This window comes from Eleginops maclovinus, chromosome 16 (assembly GCF_036324505.1).
Source record: "Eleginops maclovinus isolate JMC-PN-2008 ecotype Puerto Natales chromosome 16, JC_Emac_rtc_rv5, whole genome shotgun sequence".
Taxonomy (NCBI): Eukaryota; Metazoa; Chordata; class Actinopteri; order Perciformes; family Eleginopidae; genus Eleginops; species Eleginops maclovinus.
In genome coordinates this window covers 20816333-20829866 of record NC_086364.1, presented here as the reverse complement: position 1 = coordinate 20829866, position 13534 = coordinate 20816333, and the positions used below count along the sequence as shown (strand labels likewise).

The 13534-nt window shown below is 40.5% G+C and overlaps 1 protein-coding gene across 1 annotated transcript; it reads left to right on the top strand.

The window, feature by feature from the left end:
- Nucleotides 1-2927: 2927 nt before the first annotated feature.
- Nucleotides 2928-12087, top strand: sox10 (SRY-box transcription factor 10). Its single transcript, XM_063904384.1, has 4 exons — nucleotides 2928-3103; nucleotides 6391-7179; nucleotides 8193-8455; nucleotides 8628-12087. Exons 2-4 carry the CDS (start codon nucleotides 6749-6751, stop codon nucleotides 9407-9409), a joined length of 1476 nt encoding a protein of 491 aa, XP_063760454.1. The 5' UTR covers nucleotides 2928-3103; nucleotides 6391-6748; the 3' UTR covers nucleotides 9410-12087.
- Nucleotides 12088-13534: the final 1447 nt, after the last annotated feature.

The following is a 13534-nucleotide window of genomic DNA, read 5'->3' as shown; positions in this document are numbered from 1 at the left end:
TTTATATAAAATAAATAATATTTCAAACACTTTTTAATCCACATTTGGAGCAATGAAGTAGAACATGGCAGCAGCATATAAACACACAAATCACAATTCATTTTTTTGTTGTACTGAAAGTCTCATCCGTCTCCATTTGCTAAATCGAATTTCTCTCAGACAGAACAAAGTGTGCAGATTACCAAATCATCCATCATTATCATTTAAGGTGAGACTTCAGCCTATATAGGTATATTTAAGAAATAATTAAGCAAAAAATAATGGCTTCTTTGCTTTTTCTCGCTCGTGGTTTTAACAAATTACCAAAAGTTTATTAGAACATTTACTTTGGAAGCATTTTGAAACAGTTCCTGCGTCATTTCTATCACCAGCAGATTTATTTGAAATACCTTGTGGCTAAACAAACATGTTTTAGGCTATTTACTCAAATTCGTATCAATTTACGTGGAAATGTATGTTTTGGGCCTGCTCATTTCCTTCATTATTTGCGCACAAACACACACGCCAAAACAAGCACTCACGTCAAACCGAGGCCGGGTCGGACATCCTCCACAGTGGGAGCCAAATCCCCGGAGTGTCTCGCTGAAGATCCCCGCTTTAAAGCTCCAGGAGGCGGACTGTCGCTCCGCAGATCCCCGGGGCCGAGGCGCTGCTCCTGGAGCTTTTTTTTCTGTAAATGTCAGAGTTTGTGGAGACGCGGACAAAGAGTGGCACTAAAGGGAGAAGACACAAGCATTTCCCTTCTTTTCTTTTCTTTTTTCATTTTGCACAGAACTGCTTTTTGTTCCCCCACTCTCCTTTTCACTTAAGAGGGAAGGGGGTGCTCGTTTTTGATCACATGGTTACAATTCACCTGAGATAAAAAAAACAACAAAGGACCTAAGGAAAGGAGGGGAGGGGAGGAGAGAGAGATTCCCTTATCACGGTCAACTTTAATGGATAATGGACAAAAAAAAGTGGTGATTTTTGGATTGGGTGCCAGTGTGTCGCATGGCGGGGATACAAGGGGTCATTGTTGGGAAGAACAGCGCGTGTGTTTGTGTCCGTGCGGCCCATGATGTCCTCTCTCGTCTCTCCTTTCTGCATCTACTGTTTGATTTCTCTGCGGCTCTCACTTAGAGGCGCTGATGCAATTATAAAACTCACACTTTAACATAAAGAGGCGCACTGTTGGCTGACAAACACACGTTTTTAAATGGCATGTAATGCTTTCTTACAACTGTGGAAATACAAACAGTATGCCTACAGTAGTGCGAGAATGTTTGGCAATAGGCTTCCTGAAAAAAAGAAACGTGTTAAAGATTATATCAGCTCAGAAGTGGTATGTTCAAGGACACCCAAACACTTTTGGAAGCTTAACCAACTGCCAAATGCAAAAGTTTAGCCAAATGCTTGAAAACGTTTGCCTCGTTTTTTAAGTATGAGCAAAGTACGGTTTTTGTTGTAATACTTTGCATCCCCAAAGTTTGTTTATGTCTATAAAGCCACCAATATGACCTTGAACTTCCTATATGTGCAGTCAAAACAGACGGTGATTGTATTGTGGTGCATTTGCTCCAGTAAATTCCCCTTTTCCCCAATAAATAATCAGACGGATCAGAAAAACAGATTTGTCTCTGAGTTTTTTTGAATCTGTGGATCCGTCAGCACAGACAACTGTGTTGCCCCCGAGCATGTTCTGAAATTAAACTGCGTCACCATCAAATGTTAAACACGCAAAAACATTTTTCCTCAGTTGATGAATTGTCCACGAAACATCTGCAGTGGCACACTTGATTTAAATCCACATTAAAGCTGCTCACATTTTGGATTCGTCCACAGTTTCATTTGAACATTTGAAGAAGCCTGTAATTAACATCTCTCTTTAGTCCAATATTTAATTCCTGGAAAAACTAGTTCGTCGTTAACTATGTCATTTTTCAGGTGTGGAATTAGAAAAAAATCCTCCAATCAAATTCGCCAGAGCAGAGAAAAATCTAATCTTGGGTAAACTCATTGTGCGTAAAATCTCTTGCGCACAATTTACGCACATTCATGTCTGACTTTATTGAACGTCCACTCGTTTTGGGGAAACACAACTCGAATTTCTCTGAAGATTAACACCAAATGAACACCTGTGTAACTTGTCATGTGTGGAATGGAAACACAAAGCATATTCCTCTAGTAAAAGTCTTGTGTAACTTGTTTTTGCACATTTTACGCACACTCTGATGTATTCCACCTCCACTCATTCTAGAGAAAAAAACCCCATGAATTTCTCTGATGGTAACCCCAATGCTTTCAGTTGTGGAAAGAAAATCCATTTGTCCCTGCGTAAAATGGCCAGAGCAGGTTATGCATTTTCAGTAAAAAGTAATTGCCTCACAATTCAAACTTTCATATTTGACTTTATTCAAACTCTACTTATTAAAGGGGAACAAACCCTGACTTTCTTTGGAGTTAACACCAAGGCTGAGTTATTTGCCAGTTGTTAAAATAGATAAATACAGAATATCTCAAGGTAAACTTTCCAGAGTGTTGTTCATGTTCAAAGTCTAAATGTTGGCTTGACTTCTGAAGTATAACATTTCTAACTCACAATTTACGCACGCTCATATCTGACTGTTCAACCTCCACTCAATTGAGACCATCACAACTTGTGTAATTTTACGAATGTGTATTTGGGAGGAAGAAAACTGGAGTATCACTGCACAAAACCACCAGAAAAGAGGGGTTATGTTCAAATTAAAAACCATTGTCTTTCACAACATCTCTAATTTACGCACGGTCCATTCCACATCCACTCATTGTTGCGAAACTTAACTTCGATTTCTCTCCCATTTTTTCATTTTTTTAGAGAGAGAGATTTTTCAGCCAATCAGAGTTCTCCGATCCTGTATCCGTACTGCACCTTTAAGACTTTTCCTCCCCAGCAAATCTTTTTTTTATTTTTTCTCTCTCTGCCTCATACAAGGAGCCCTTTAAGCCCCGGCACCACACACAGAGCACGCATTCATACTTGGGCAGCGCGAGCGAGGGGGCTCGGGAGCGAGCGTCACTTTGGAAACTCGGGAACTCACGGACTCTCGTGCTAAACCGGCGACCTCCTTTTCTCATTACTGAAGTAAGACGCTCAGCATTTCCAACTCTTTCCTCTCTGCTGCTGCTGGATGCTCTCACTCTGAGATGCATGCTTTCTTCTCTGGTCGTAGAGAAGAACCCAGAGTCAGAATTAGACATTTAAATGAAATAGTCTTTAATATTTATAATTATGAACTTTTTCGGGAGATGGATGTGTTTTTTGACTGCTCCTAAGTGACTTATTCGTACTTTATTTGTCGTATCTTCTAAAACTTTGCATTTACAGCATGTATTTCAGCACCGAAGACAATAATATGTCTCTAGTCCTGAAAATGTGCTTTGAAAATGTAAATTAAGGAGACTTTCTAGAACTTTTTCGACATGTATGATGATCTTAAACGTAGTTCTTCCTGTCATGATGATGGTGTGAGGATCGTTTTTGTGCCAGTGCAACAAGTGCTCCTGTTTTCAGTGTATTTTGGTGAAATGGGATTGTAGAGAAGAACCCCAACTCAGAATTACCTTCTGATAAAATAATCTTTAATATTGACAATTATTATTATTTGCAACATTTTCGCAAGTTTGGATGAGGTTTAAGACTGGTCCAAAAATACCGGATGACTTGTTTATTCTTTCATAATTTATTCTTCAGTCGCTTCCATCAACAGACAGTAAGGTTTACTATTTAAGAATCATTTCAGACACTTTTTGTATTGGATTTTGATCATAAACTGAATAATCCCTGTCAGGATGATGTGGAGAGGATAGTTATTTTGCCAGTGCAACAAGTGCTCCTGTTTTAAATGTATTTCGGTGAATCGGGTATTATTTTTATACATCGTTGATCGTCATTTCTTTGCAGCGTTTAATGAGAACACATTTCAATTTAGTCTTTTATGTTCGTCCAACGGAGACATTGACAACCTTTTTCAGATAAAGAGAATCTGATTTCTCAAATGGGAAACGTTTTTACAAGTTAGAAGACGCTTTGAGAAAATAAGTCGATTTATCTTTGACGTGGAATTATTTGGAGATGGAAGAAAAGGTCTAAACTATTGATTTTTACAAATGTGTACTTGTTAAATGATAGTGCACTACTTCTTCTTTGTATTCAGTGTTGATTTGGAGCTGTGTGAATTAGAAATGTGAGGTATTGTAAATCTAATTGAAAAGACAAGACAAAAACAGTTTCCAAACAAGCGAATTAAGGCCAACTCTCTGGCAAACCAAGCGGCGATAATGAGTCCACAGAGCCGGAATTCATTACGCACAGTAGCTAAATATGCTCAGGGTAATAATTAACAACAAGCACTAGATTGAGGCTTGTTTCCAAAACAAATTGTACATTAAATATTAAAAGATAATAAAGTAACTCAGAAAATAGGTGGATTTACGACCCTGAGGAATTCATTATTCACTGATGTGTTCCTAATTCGCTAAAAAGATTACTCTATAATGAATGTGGTCTGTCACAACAAGAAGCTATAACTCAGATAAGTGATTCTGGATCATTCTCGTTCCTTTCTCTCACAAAAAAAACCAAAATAAAACCCCCACTATAAGCAGCCAGTTAATACGTGCGCAATGAGGCGTTTGGTGCCATTACGCACGATGTTTACGCATTGTTTCTCAGCTCTGCTGCAGCAGGTGGCAGGCCAAAGTCTTTATCAATGCACCTCGGACAGATGGTTCAGCTTTATCTGCTGGAAATGGATACGATCCCTGACATTCATTCCGAAGTTGATAACAAGCTAGTTTACCGAAAAATTCAGACTTGTTTTAACCCAAACAGGACACACTCACCTAATAAGTTAAGTGACTTTTGGTAGTATGCCTGAATAGGATCAGACGTGCATGTATAAAGGCACTCGTGCTTCGTTTGAATGAAAAAAAAAGGTGTTCCATTTGCTCCAATATAAAGGTGGGGTAGCCTAAGTGGGTATATCCACCCGAACCCCACTTAACCAACACATGAACACAGACACTGTTAAATTGACAAGCTATTTCATAATGTCAGTGGACGTGAGCGAGGTGGCTAATTTTCCTGCAATTTGAAACCAGAGCAGAATACAAACCGGCCGGCTGTGAGCTGCTGGTTCACAGGAAGTTCGCTGATTTAGGACGTGAAGTTGGAGGCAGGGGTGTTGATTTATTCAATGGACAAAAACAAGGACACATTTTGCTCCCCGACGATAGACTCGACACTGTTTCACAAACAGACTGTGTCCAATTCACACACGCGTACTGTCGGGGGTTTATGTTTCCAGCGCCAGGCCGTGTTTATCCAAGAAGTGCAGGGTATAAATCCAGGGTCTGTGCTGCTGCGGCTTCGTGTCATTCCAACACTTCTCTCCGGGGAGCTTGGAATAACTGCTAAACCTTAAACAGTAGCTAGTTTAGAAAGAGGGGGGGAGGGGGGTTAATCCTGCAGAAGGGCAGTGCGCTACACGAACTGGGTCTCTGCAAGAACTGAAATCCATGGGCGTCACTTTTTGATTAAAAGTCGCGAGGCTCAGATAAAAAAAAGTGCAATTTGAGGCACTTTATTCTTCTAGACTTATATTGCATTGCATTTTTTGTTGTGCAAACACATCTCACTCATTTGATAGTTAACTTCGTGCAAGCTGGTTTTTCAATGTATTTTTAACAAATAAGGAGACGTTTAAAAGAGATGGTGACGAAAAAGGTCATTTCATAAAGTAGTAAATGATATGATATCCTTATTTGATGAATGAACTTAATGCAGATGAAAATATGCATCGCACTTTTAATAGTAAGAAGATTCAGTATCGATTATCAAATTACATAAAGTTTGTGGAAAAGAAAACGAGTAAGAATATTTAATAAGAGATTTGAACAAATATAAATGACTCTTATTGTTGTCTATGATTCTTATTACCAGGTATATGTTTCACACTTCAAGTCTTGCACACCAGAGATGTGCTCACAAGACACTCAGCAAAAAAATAGGAAACTAATTGACCAATCAACTTAAAACATTTTGGTTGACCAAGACCTAAAAGGACGAATTAGTCGACTAATTGACTAAGAGAGCAGCCCAACCAATTACATTTAAAGAAATCCCTTGAGGATAATTGCTGATAAGGCAGTATGAGGTCATGGCCACAAAAGGAGTATTTTATTGAGTCAAGAACAGGGTGGGACACTCCTGTGAATTCTAGCCTCATGGTTTATCACTTTGACGAAGAAAAATAAATGATGCTCTTGTGTCTTGATCAGATAAGAGCACTATTAATAGGTGGTTGGGTGTTGACACACATACTGAAGTTATACCTCCTCTAACTCTCCTCCTCATTCTGCTTTTTCCAGGTCCTAGCTTTTGGATTTCAACCGCGGGACAACCGGAGGAGAGAGTTTAGGGTGGGAAGTAATAGTGGGTGAGTTTGGCGCAGACCGTTGTGCATTAGCAGGTAAGCTGGGGTCCAAGGTGCGCACTGAGCCACCTATGATACCAACAACCCGGATGGAAAGAACTTTAATGTGGAACCCTCATAGAGTTTTGCAACGGAGGCTGAGAGTAGAGACAGATTGGCAGTTCATATTATAACTTATAAAGGATCAGTCGTTCTCTCAACTCTATTAAACAGCAACAGATCGGACCCAACAGGTAGAGCTGAGCATTTAGTAACAAATTCATCCGCCTGGAGGCTTGTGTGTGTTAGGAAAGATGTCTAGAGACGAGCAGAGCTTGTCGGAGGTGGAGCTCAGTCCGGGGATGTCGGATGATAGTCGTTCAATGTCACCGGGTCAATCCTCCGGAGCTACCGGGGGAGACTCACCTCTCCCCGGGCAGCAACATCCGCAGCTCCCGGGTCTGGAGGACTCGGTAGCCGGAGGTTCATCCACCAAATCGGACGATGAGGACGAGCGCTTCCCCGCAGGGATCCGTGACGCGGTGAGCCAGGTGCTCAACTGCTACGACTGGACCCTGGTGCCCATGCCGGTGCGCGTGAACAGTGGAAGCAAGAACAAGCCCCACGTGAAGAGGCCCATGAACGCTTTCATGGTTTGGGCGCAGGCAGCGAGGAGGAAACTGGCCGATCAGCATCCACACCTGCACAACGCAGAGCTCAGCAAGACCCTGGGGAAGCTGTGGAGGTGAGGGGGCCAAAATACACTTTAATTTCCAAAACTTTAAAAGTATTCATTATGCAGAATGACCCCTTTTTTACTGCGTCCCATTATTGGGATATTTAAAATAGCCCTGCTATACTATAGAGCAAGGGTTTATACTCCGGGTGGGCTAGGGAATAGCTTCACATTAGGAAAGGCCAAAGTTCAATTTCATGGTGGGCTGAAAGTATTGAGTGAGTTCAATCTTTACAAACAAAACCCCTTTAGTTTCTAAGGTCAAACTTTCAAACTTTTGCCTCCATCACTTGCACCCATTCCCAGAATATGATTTCCTTTAATGTTTCTCTTCATCGTCTCTGTTCCATTGATTGGTAATTGGCTCCTGAGTGAATCAGGGGGTGCTTTCCCCACCTTTAGCTTTCATTTAAAGTAGAGGTCTTCAACTTTTAAAGTAAAAGCTATCTCATGACTTTACACGCCTTTTTTCAATTCTGAAATATGAAACCTTTACTGGACCTGTTTTGTTTTTGATCCCTGAAGTTCTTTAAGTGTACAGTTCTGTCAGACCGTACAGAAGTCTCTTTTCTCTCAGACAGGACGCTAGCTATCGGCTGACAAAAAGGTCAGAAATGTTAAAGGAATTAACCTTTTGGGACGTACCATTAATTAGATGAAGACTTGACCTTGGGCTGCAGGCATGATTGGTAAATTGGCCCAGAATCATGATGAAGAGGGAGGCTGAGGAAGGTCAGGAGTTTCTCATGCCATTCCTGCCAGCGGTACTAATAAGGAGCTCAGTTTCATGTTTGCAGACAGGATGCATCTTTGGCCTTCATTATTTCATTACTGTCCAGCAGTCAGAAGCCCCTGGCAGGAGTGGCCTTACATGCAGCTGTGTAGACGTGTGAAGCAAAATGTATTTGCATGTATTAAGAGGAAGTTGGCGAGCGGATAACCGATGTATCCAATAACAATGTGCGTATCCTTTTCTTCTTCCTAACGTAAACAAACACAACATCTTTCCTTTTTTATCCAAGGCTTCTTAATGAGAGCGATAAGCGACCCTTCATCGAGGAGGCTGAGAGGCTTCGGAAGCAGCACAAGAAGGACTATCCTGACTACAAGTACCAGCCACGACGCCGCAAAAGTGGGAAGCCCGGTTCTGGGTCAGGAAGTGAGGCCGATGGTCATTCGGAGGGTGAGGTCAGCCAGTCCCACTACAAGGGCCTCCAACTGGATGTGGCCCTCAGCAGGGCAGTCGGGTCCCCTTTGGCAGATGGGACTCACCCTCATGCTGCAGGTGGGCTGCAGGCTCCCTGCTTCTATTCCGCCTCTTACACTTAGATCACAACGACACACTGTGGCACATGAAAGTGCTTTGTGGGGGTTCCCTCTCCTGTGGTGTGTTATGTAGGTTTGTGTGCGTGTTTATGGTCTGCACTAACTAACTTTATGCTTTCTTGTGTCTCTAGGTCATAGTCCTCCCACACCACCCACCACTCCCAAGACTGAGCCTCATTCTGGGAAGGCGGGGGATGGAAAGCGTGAGGGGGTTGGGAATGGCGGCTCCCGTGGTGCAATGGAAGGAAGCTCAGGTGCTGCAGGATCTGGTAAACCTCACATCGACTTTGGTAACGTGGACATTGGTGAGATGAGCCACGAGGTGATGGCCAACATGGAACCCTTCGATGTCAACGAGTTTGACCAGTACCTCCCCCCTAACGGACACCCGGGGGTCGGGCAGAGTGCCGGCGTGGCAGCAGCGGCGGCGGCGGCGTCCTCAACTTCCACCGTCTCTCCGTACAGCTACGGCATCTCCTCCGCTCTTGCAGCGGCCAGTGGACACTCAGCGGCCTGGCTCTCCAAGCAGCAGCAGCCAATGCAACATCACGGCCCCTCTCTGGGCTCAGATCCCTCCAAGGCTCAGATCAAGAGTGAGGTCGGGGGTCACTTCGCAGAGGCGGCCTCAGTAGGTTCCCATGTCACCTACACACCCCTCAGCCTTCCTCACTACAGCTCAGCCTTCCCCTCCTTGGCCTCCAGGGCTCAGTTTGCTGAATATGCTGACCACCAGGCTTCAGGGTCATACTACGCCCACTCCAGCCAGGCCTCGGGGCTGTACTCTGCATTCTCCTACATGGGGCCCTCCCAGAGGCCCCTGTACACCGCCATCAGCGACCAAGCCAGCGTGCCGCAGTCACACAGCCCCACGCACTGGGAACAGCCCATCTACACAACTCTGACGCGGCCATGACAGACAACGAGACCAGAGGGCACTGGTGCAGGTTCAGCCCCCATGTCAGACCCGAGGATCAGCAGCAGCGTTAGCGGCGTTGGCGGTATCGGTGGAGGAGGAAGTGGTCTTGGCTGGGGGGAATGGGCAGGCACCGGGGGAGTCGGCAGTGGCGGCAGGAGGGGACAAGAAACCCCGTTCTGGCCCTGCCAAGATGCGGAAATGCTGTCACGGCCCAAGGATGAGCTTGGAGCGTGGTGCTTTTGAAGAGTGGTCGATAATTCAGGGCGTACAGTGTAGCAGTCAGAGAATGTATTACTTTACAGCCGCCAACACAAGGTTAGATTCTCAAAATCCAAGCCTCTGGCGCTCCCAAATACACAACAGGAAGTATGGATAAGTGGAACAGGACCGAATGTGTGTATAAGAAGGGGCACCTTGTAGTCTACACGCCTCTATCACAGGCAACACGGGGTCAACAGTAACTGGTACTCATTGAGAATTAGCAAGACTTTGAGCTTTGAGCCAAATTCATTCTACATGAGTTGATCTTGTACCAGTGCCAAACGACTTGTCTTCTCAGGCAACATTGACCTTTTATCAAACTGATGCAAGCTTTGTATTGCTTTTGGAAATCAATACGACAAATACTGGTGTTGGGTTCTGAGGCACCTCTGTCCCTATTTAATTCAGACTGTTATGCTGTGTCCACTTGCCTTTTGTACACACATGCATGGAAGTACAATGCCATAAAACTTTGTTGAGGTTTTGTAAATGTCAAACACAACTTGTAACGATGACTGACTTTCATCAGGAGGGTGTATTCAGTATACTTGAAATTACAAATGTTCTTTGATGCAAACGGATTTGATGTTTTTGTGAAAACGACCAACGAGTTTTGAGACCAAAACTTAAAGAAAGGAAACTGATTTTACAGACGTTTCTCCCAACTCAAAACTACCTTTTGTACCTAAATAGTTGTTTCTTAGTTTTCAACATGTGACTTTTTTAAATGCCTTAAAGGAATACTTCATCCCCAAAAATAACCATTAGCAGAGGATTTTTAAACACTGATACCTTGAAAGAAAAACGGTTTGTGTTTTTAAATCCATTTTCTTTTAAAGGATGCATGTGTTTGGGAATTCGTGCTCATACGACTGGATAATTGAGAACTGGATTATGTATATATTTATTCAAAGAAATACCCGCATGATAACGCCTTTTTTATGTACTTGACAAATGAAAAGTAAGGCTTACTCTTTCATTTTACAATATATTTTATTCAATATTGAACGCATCTTCCATCCAACAACGACATCTTCAAGTGAAATTGTAGAATACATCTATATATCCAGAATAACGCTGACTTTATTAACACGGTTACTTTGTTTATGGAGGCATAAAGTTGTCAAAAGTAAAAGATGAATGAGAAAATTTGGGAAATTCTGCTGTTTTAAAAATACTCTCTAACCATCATTTGGCTCCCAAGTTGACCCTTTACATATTATTCTTAATTATCATTATGTGTGAGCTGCAAGGGATTGAAAGTATAAAAGCAAAACTGCAATCTGAAGATATTCCCAACATCAGACTTTTGTGTTTGTGTGTCATCATTGGAGATTGTGTTATTTTGTATCGCTGTATGCCGACGATATTCGAAGATATTTGAAAGACGATAAATTGTGAATTTGGGGGTTTGAAGTATTCCTTTACCTACGTATTGGTGTCAAAAGCTACTTTTACCTTTGTCTCACAACGGCACTGATGCGTGTGATGATTTTCATTATTTTTATGACGCATTTATGAAGTATTTCATGAAAAAAGACAATTCTATTTATACTTGCATAACCCGTTGTCGTCGATCATGGTCGCAACGTGTCATAGAATATATAACAGAAGCTTCTTTGTTTGTTTTAACAACTACTAATATTTTCAATGCTTTTTGCCATTATAATCTCCACTGAATATACAGTACGCACCACTGCCTTTTATTCAACATGTGTATATAGAACAGAATTCCATGCAAAATGTCACATCTTTCGACTTTGTCTTGAAAAAAAAGAAGCATTTTGATGCCAATACTGAGAAACAGCTGCCAGAGATTGTGCAAATAAAAGCTTCCAGAAGATAACAACTTTTAACACAGCCTTATATTAAACAGTAATAATGTGCCTTGTTTTTAATAATACCCTTTTGGACGATCACATTTTTTAAATGTATCTTTATCTGGTCTCTATAATCTACTGTGTCCTTTCTGTCCATCATTTAGAAACAGAACTGTACTTCATTTACACCTTAAAAGTAAAAAACAGTCTTTGTTTTTATGTTTATCACTTCCTTTTTGTCACTACTGCACACAGATCCAACCATATGCATGCAGCACTGCTTGTTTTAATCCACCTCATCTTAAAGCCCCTTATTATCTAACCATTATTATTGCGATGTGTGAAACTTATTATGTTGAATTTCTTATTTATATTTGTTTGTGTGCGCGCTGTTTACTGTCCCTCTCCATTATGAGGACAACATTTGACTGCCATTTTAGTATTTCATTATTTTCCCCTTCTTGTGTAACGCACTGCACAGCAACGCGGCTCTGAACAGCAGCAGGAGCGAAAGCCCCAACATGTGATGGTGATGATGACTAATGACCTTTTACGCTCACTTGAAATAAAGCTCGATTATCTGCTTTGATACAAGACTGCCTCTCGGGAAATCTCTTTTTACAATGGAACAATTGGGGGGAAATGTTGGTATCAGTTATTAATAATCTGTCCTCTAGATAATAAAGATATCCCTTTGTACTCGTCAGCTGAAGCCTGTCTAGGAAAGGGATGAAGTGCATTTACTCAAGTATTCATGAGCACAATTTAAGGTTTTAGTTTCCCTTTATGCTACTTCATACTTACTGACACTATACTAGTCTTATTGTACTTTTTATTCCCCGACAATTATTTGACAGCTTCAGTTCCTCTATATTATAAATATACATCAATTAATATTGACCTCTAATGATAGGTTCAAATATTCAGCAGCAGTATATCAACTAATTAAAATAGATCAGCTGTGAGAGACACTTCAATAATATATAACCTAGTCATTTATATTTGAATCAGAATCAGAATCAGAATCGGTTTTATTACCAAGTAACATACAAGGTATATACTTAATAAATGGTGCATACAGAGACACAGAAAGAAGAATATGTAATCAAAAATAATACAAATAATTAATAATACGAATAATTAATAATAATAAAGAATATTACAATTATTAAAGCTATTAAAAATAAAGATAATAATAATAAATAATATTATCATTATTTATTATTATTATTATTATTATTAATATTAATTAATAATATTAATAATAATAAATAATATTACAATTATTGAAGCTATTAAAAAACAAATAATAATAAAAATACACAAAATATTATTGTGTATGAAACTTAGTGCAGTAAAATAGAATAGAATAAGACAATACTATATATTAGATTCAAAGTAAGCTCTTTCTTTTGGGTGCTAAAGTATAATCGAATACTTTTGCACGTTTATTACAGTATGACTGTTTCCACTTTCACATTTTAGAAGCTAATATTGCACTGCATTTTATCGAACAGCTTGGATTCAGATGATTAGCTTATATAAAATATAAATCAACTAATAAATAAAACATTGACATATAATTATAGCTTAGGCATATAAATGAGCTCCACCATTACCAGCTGTGGTGAACATATGAAAGCATGAATAATCCAGTAGTGTAATACATATGATTCTGAAGGACTTACAATTTAGTATTGGTATTTGTACTTACATTAAATTAGCTGGGATGATAAAGTATTATTATTGATTGGTTTGAATCATGAGGAAAACTGAGATGCACCTCTTTATTATATTATGCATATTTTTCATTTTCTTCTATTTATTTCCCTGGAATTGTTGTTTATTTGCATCATTTTACACTGGTTATTGTTAGGCTAATATTACAGTTATCGTACGGGCAACTCATTAAAAGAAGAGCAGTATTTGATATTTGATGCTTGTGTTCAAATGATAAGAACATTCCTGTTACCTAGGAAGATGTAATGTTTTGGAAAAATAGGAATGAATATATCTAGGGAACAACAAGTGTGATTGTGTG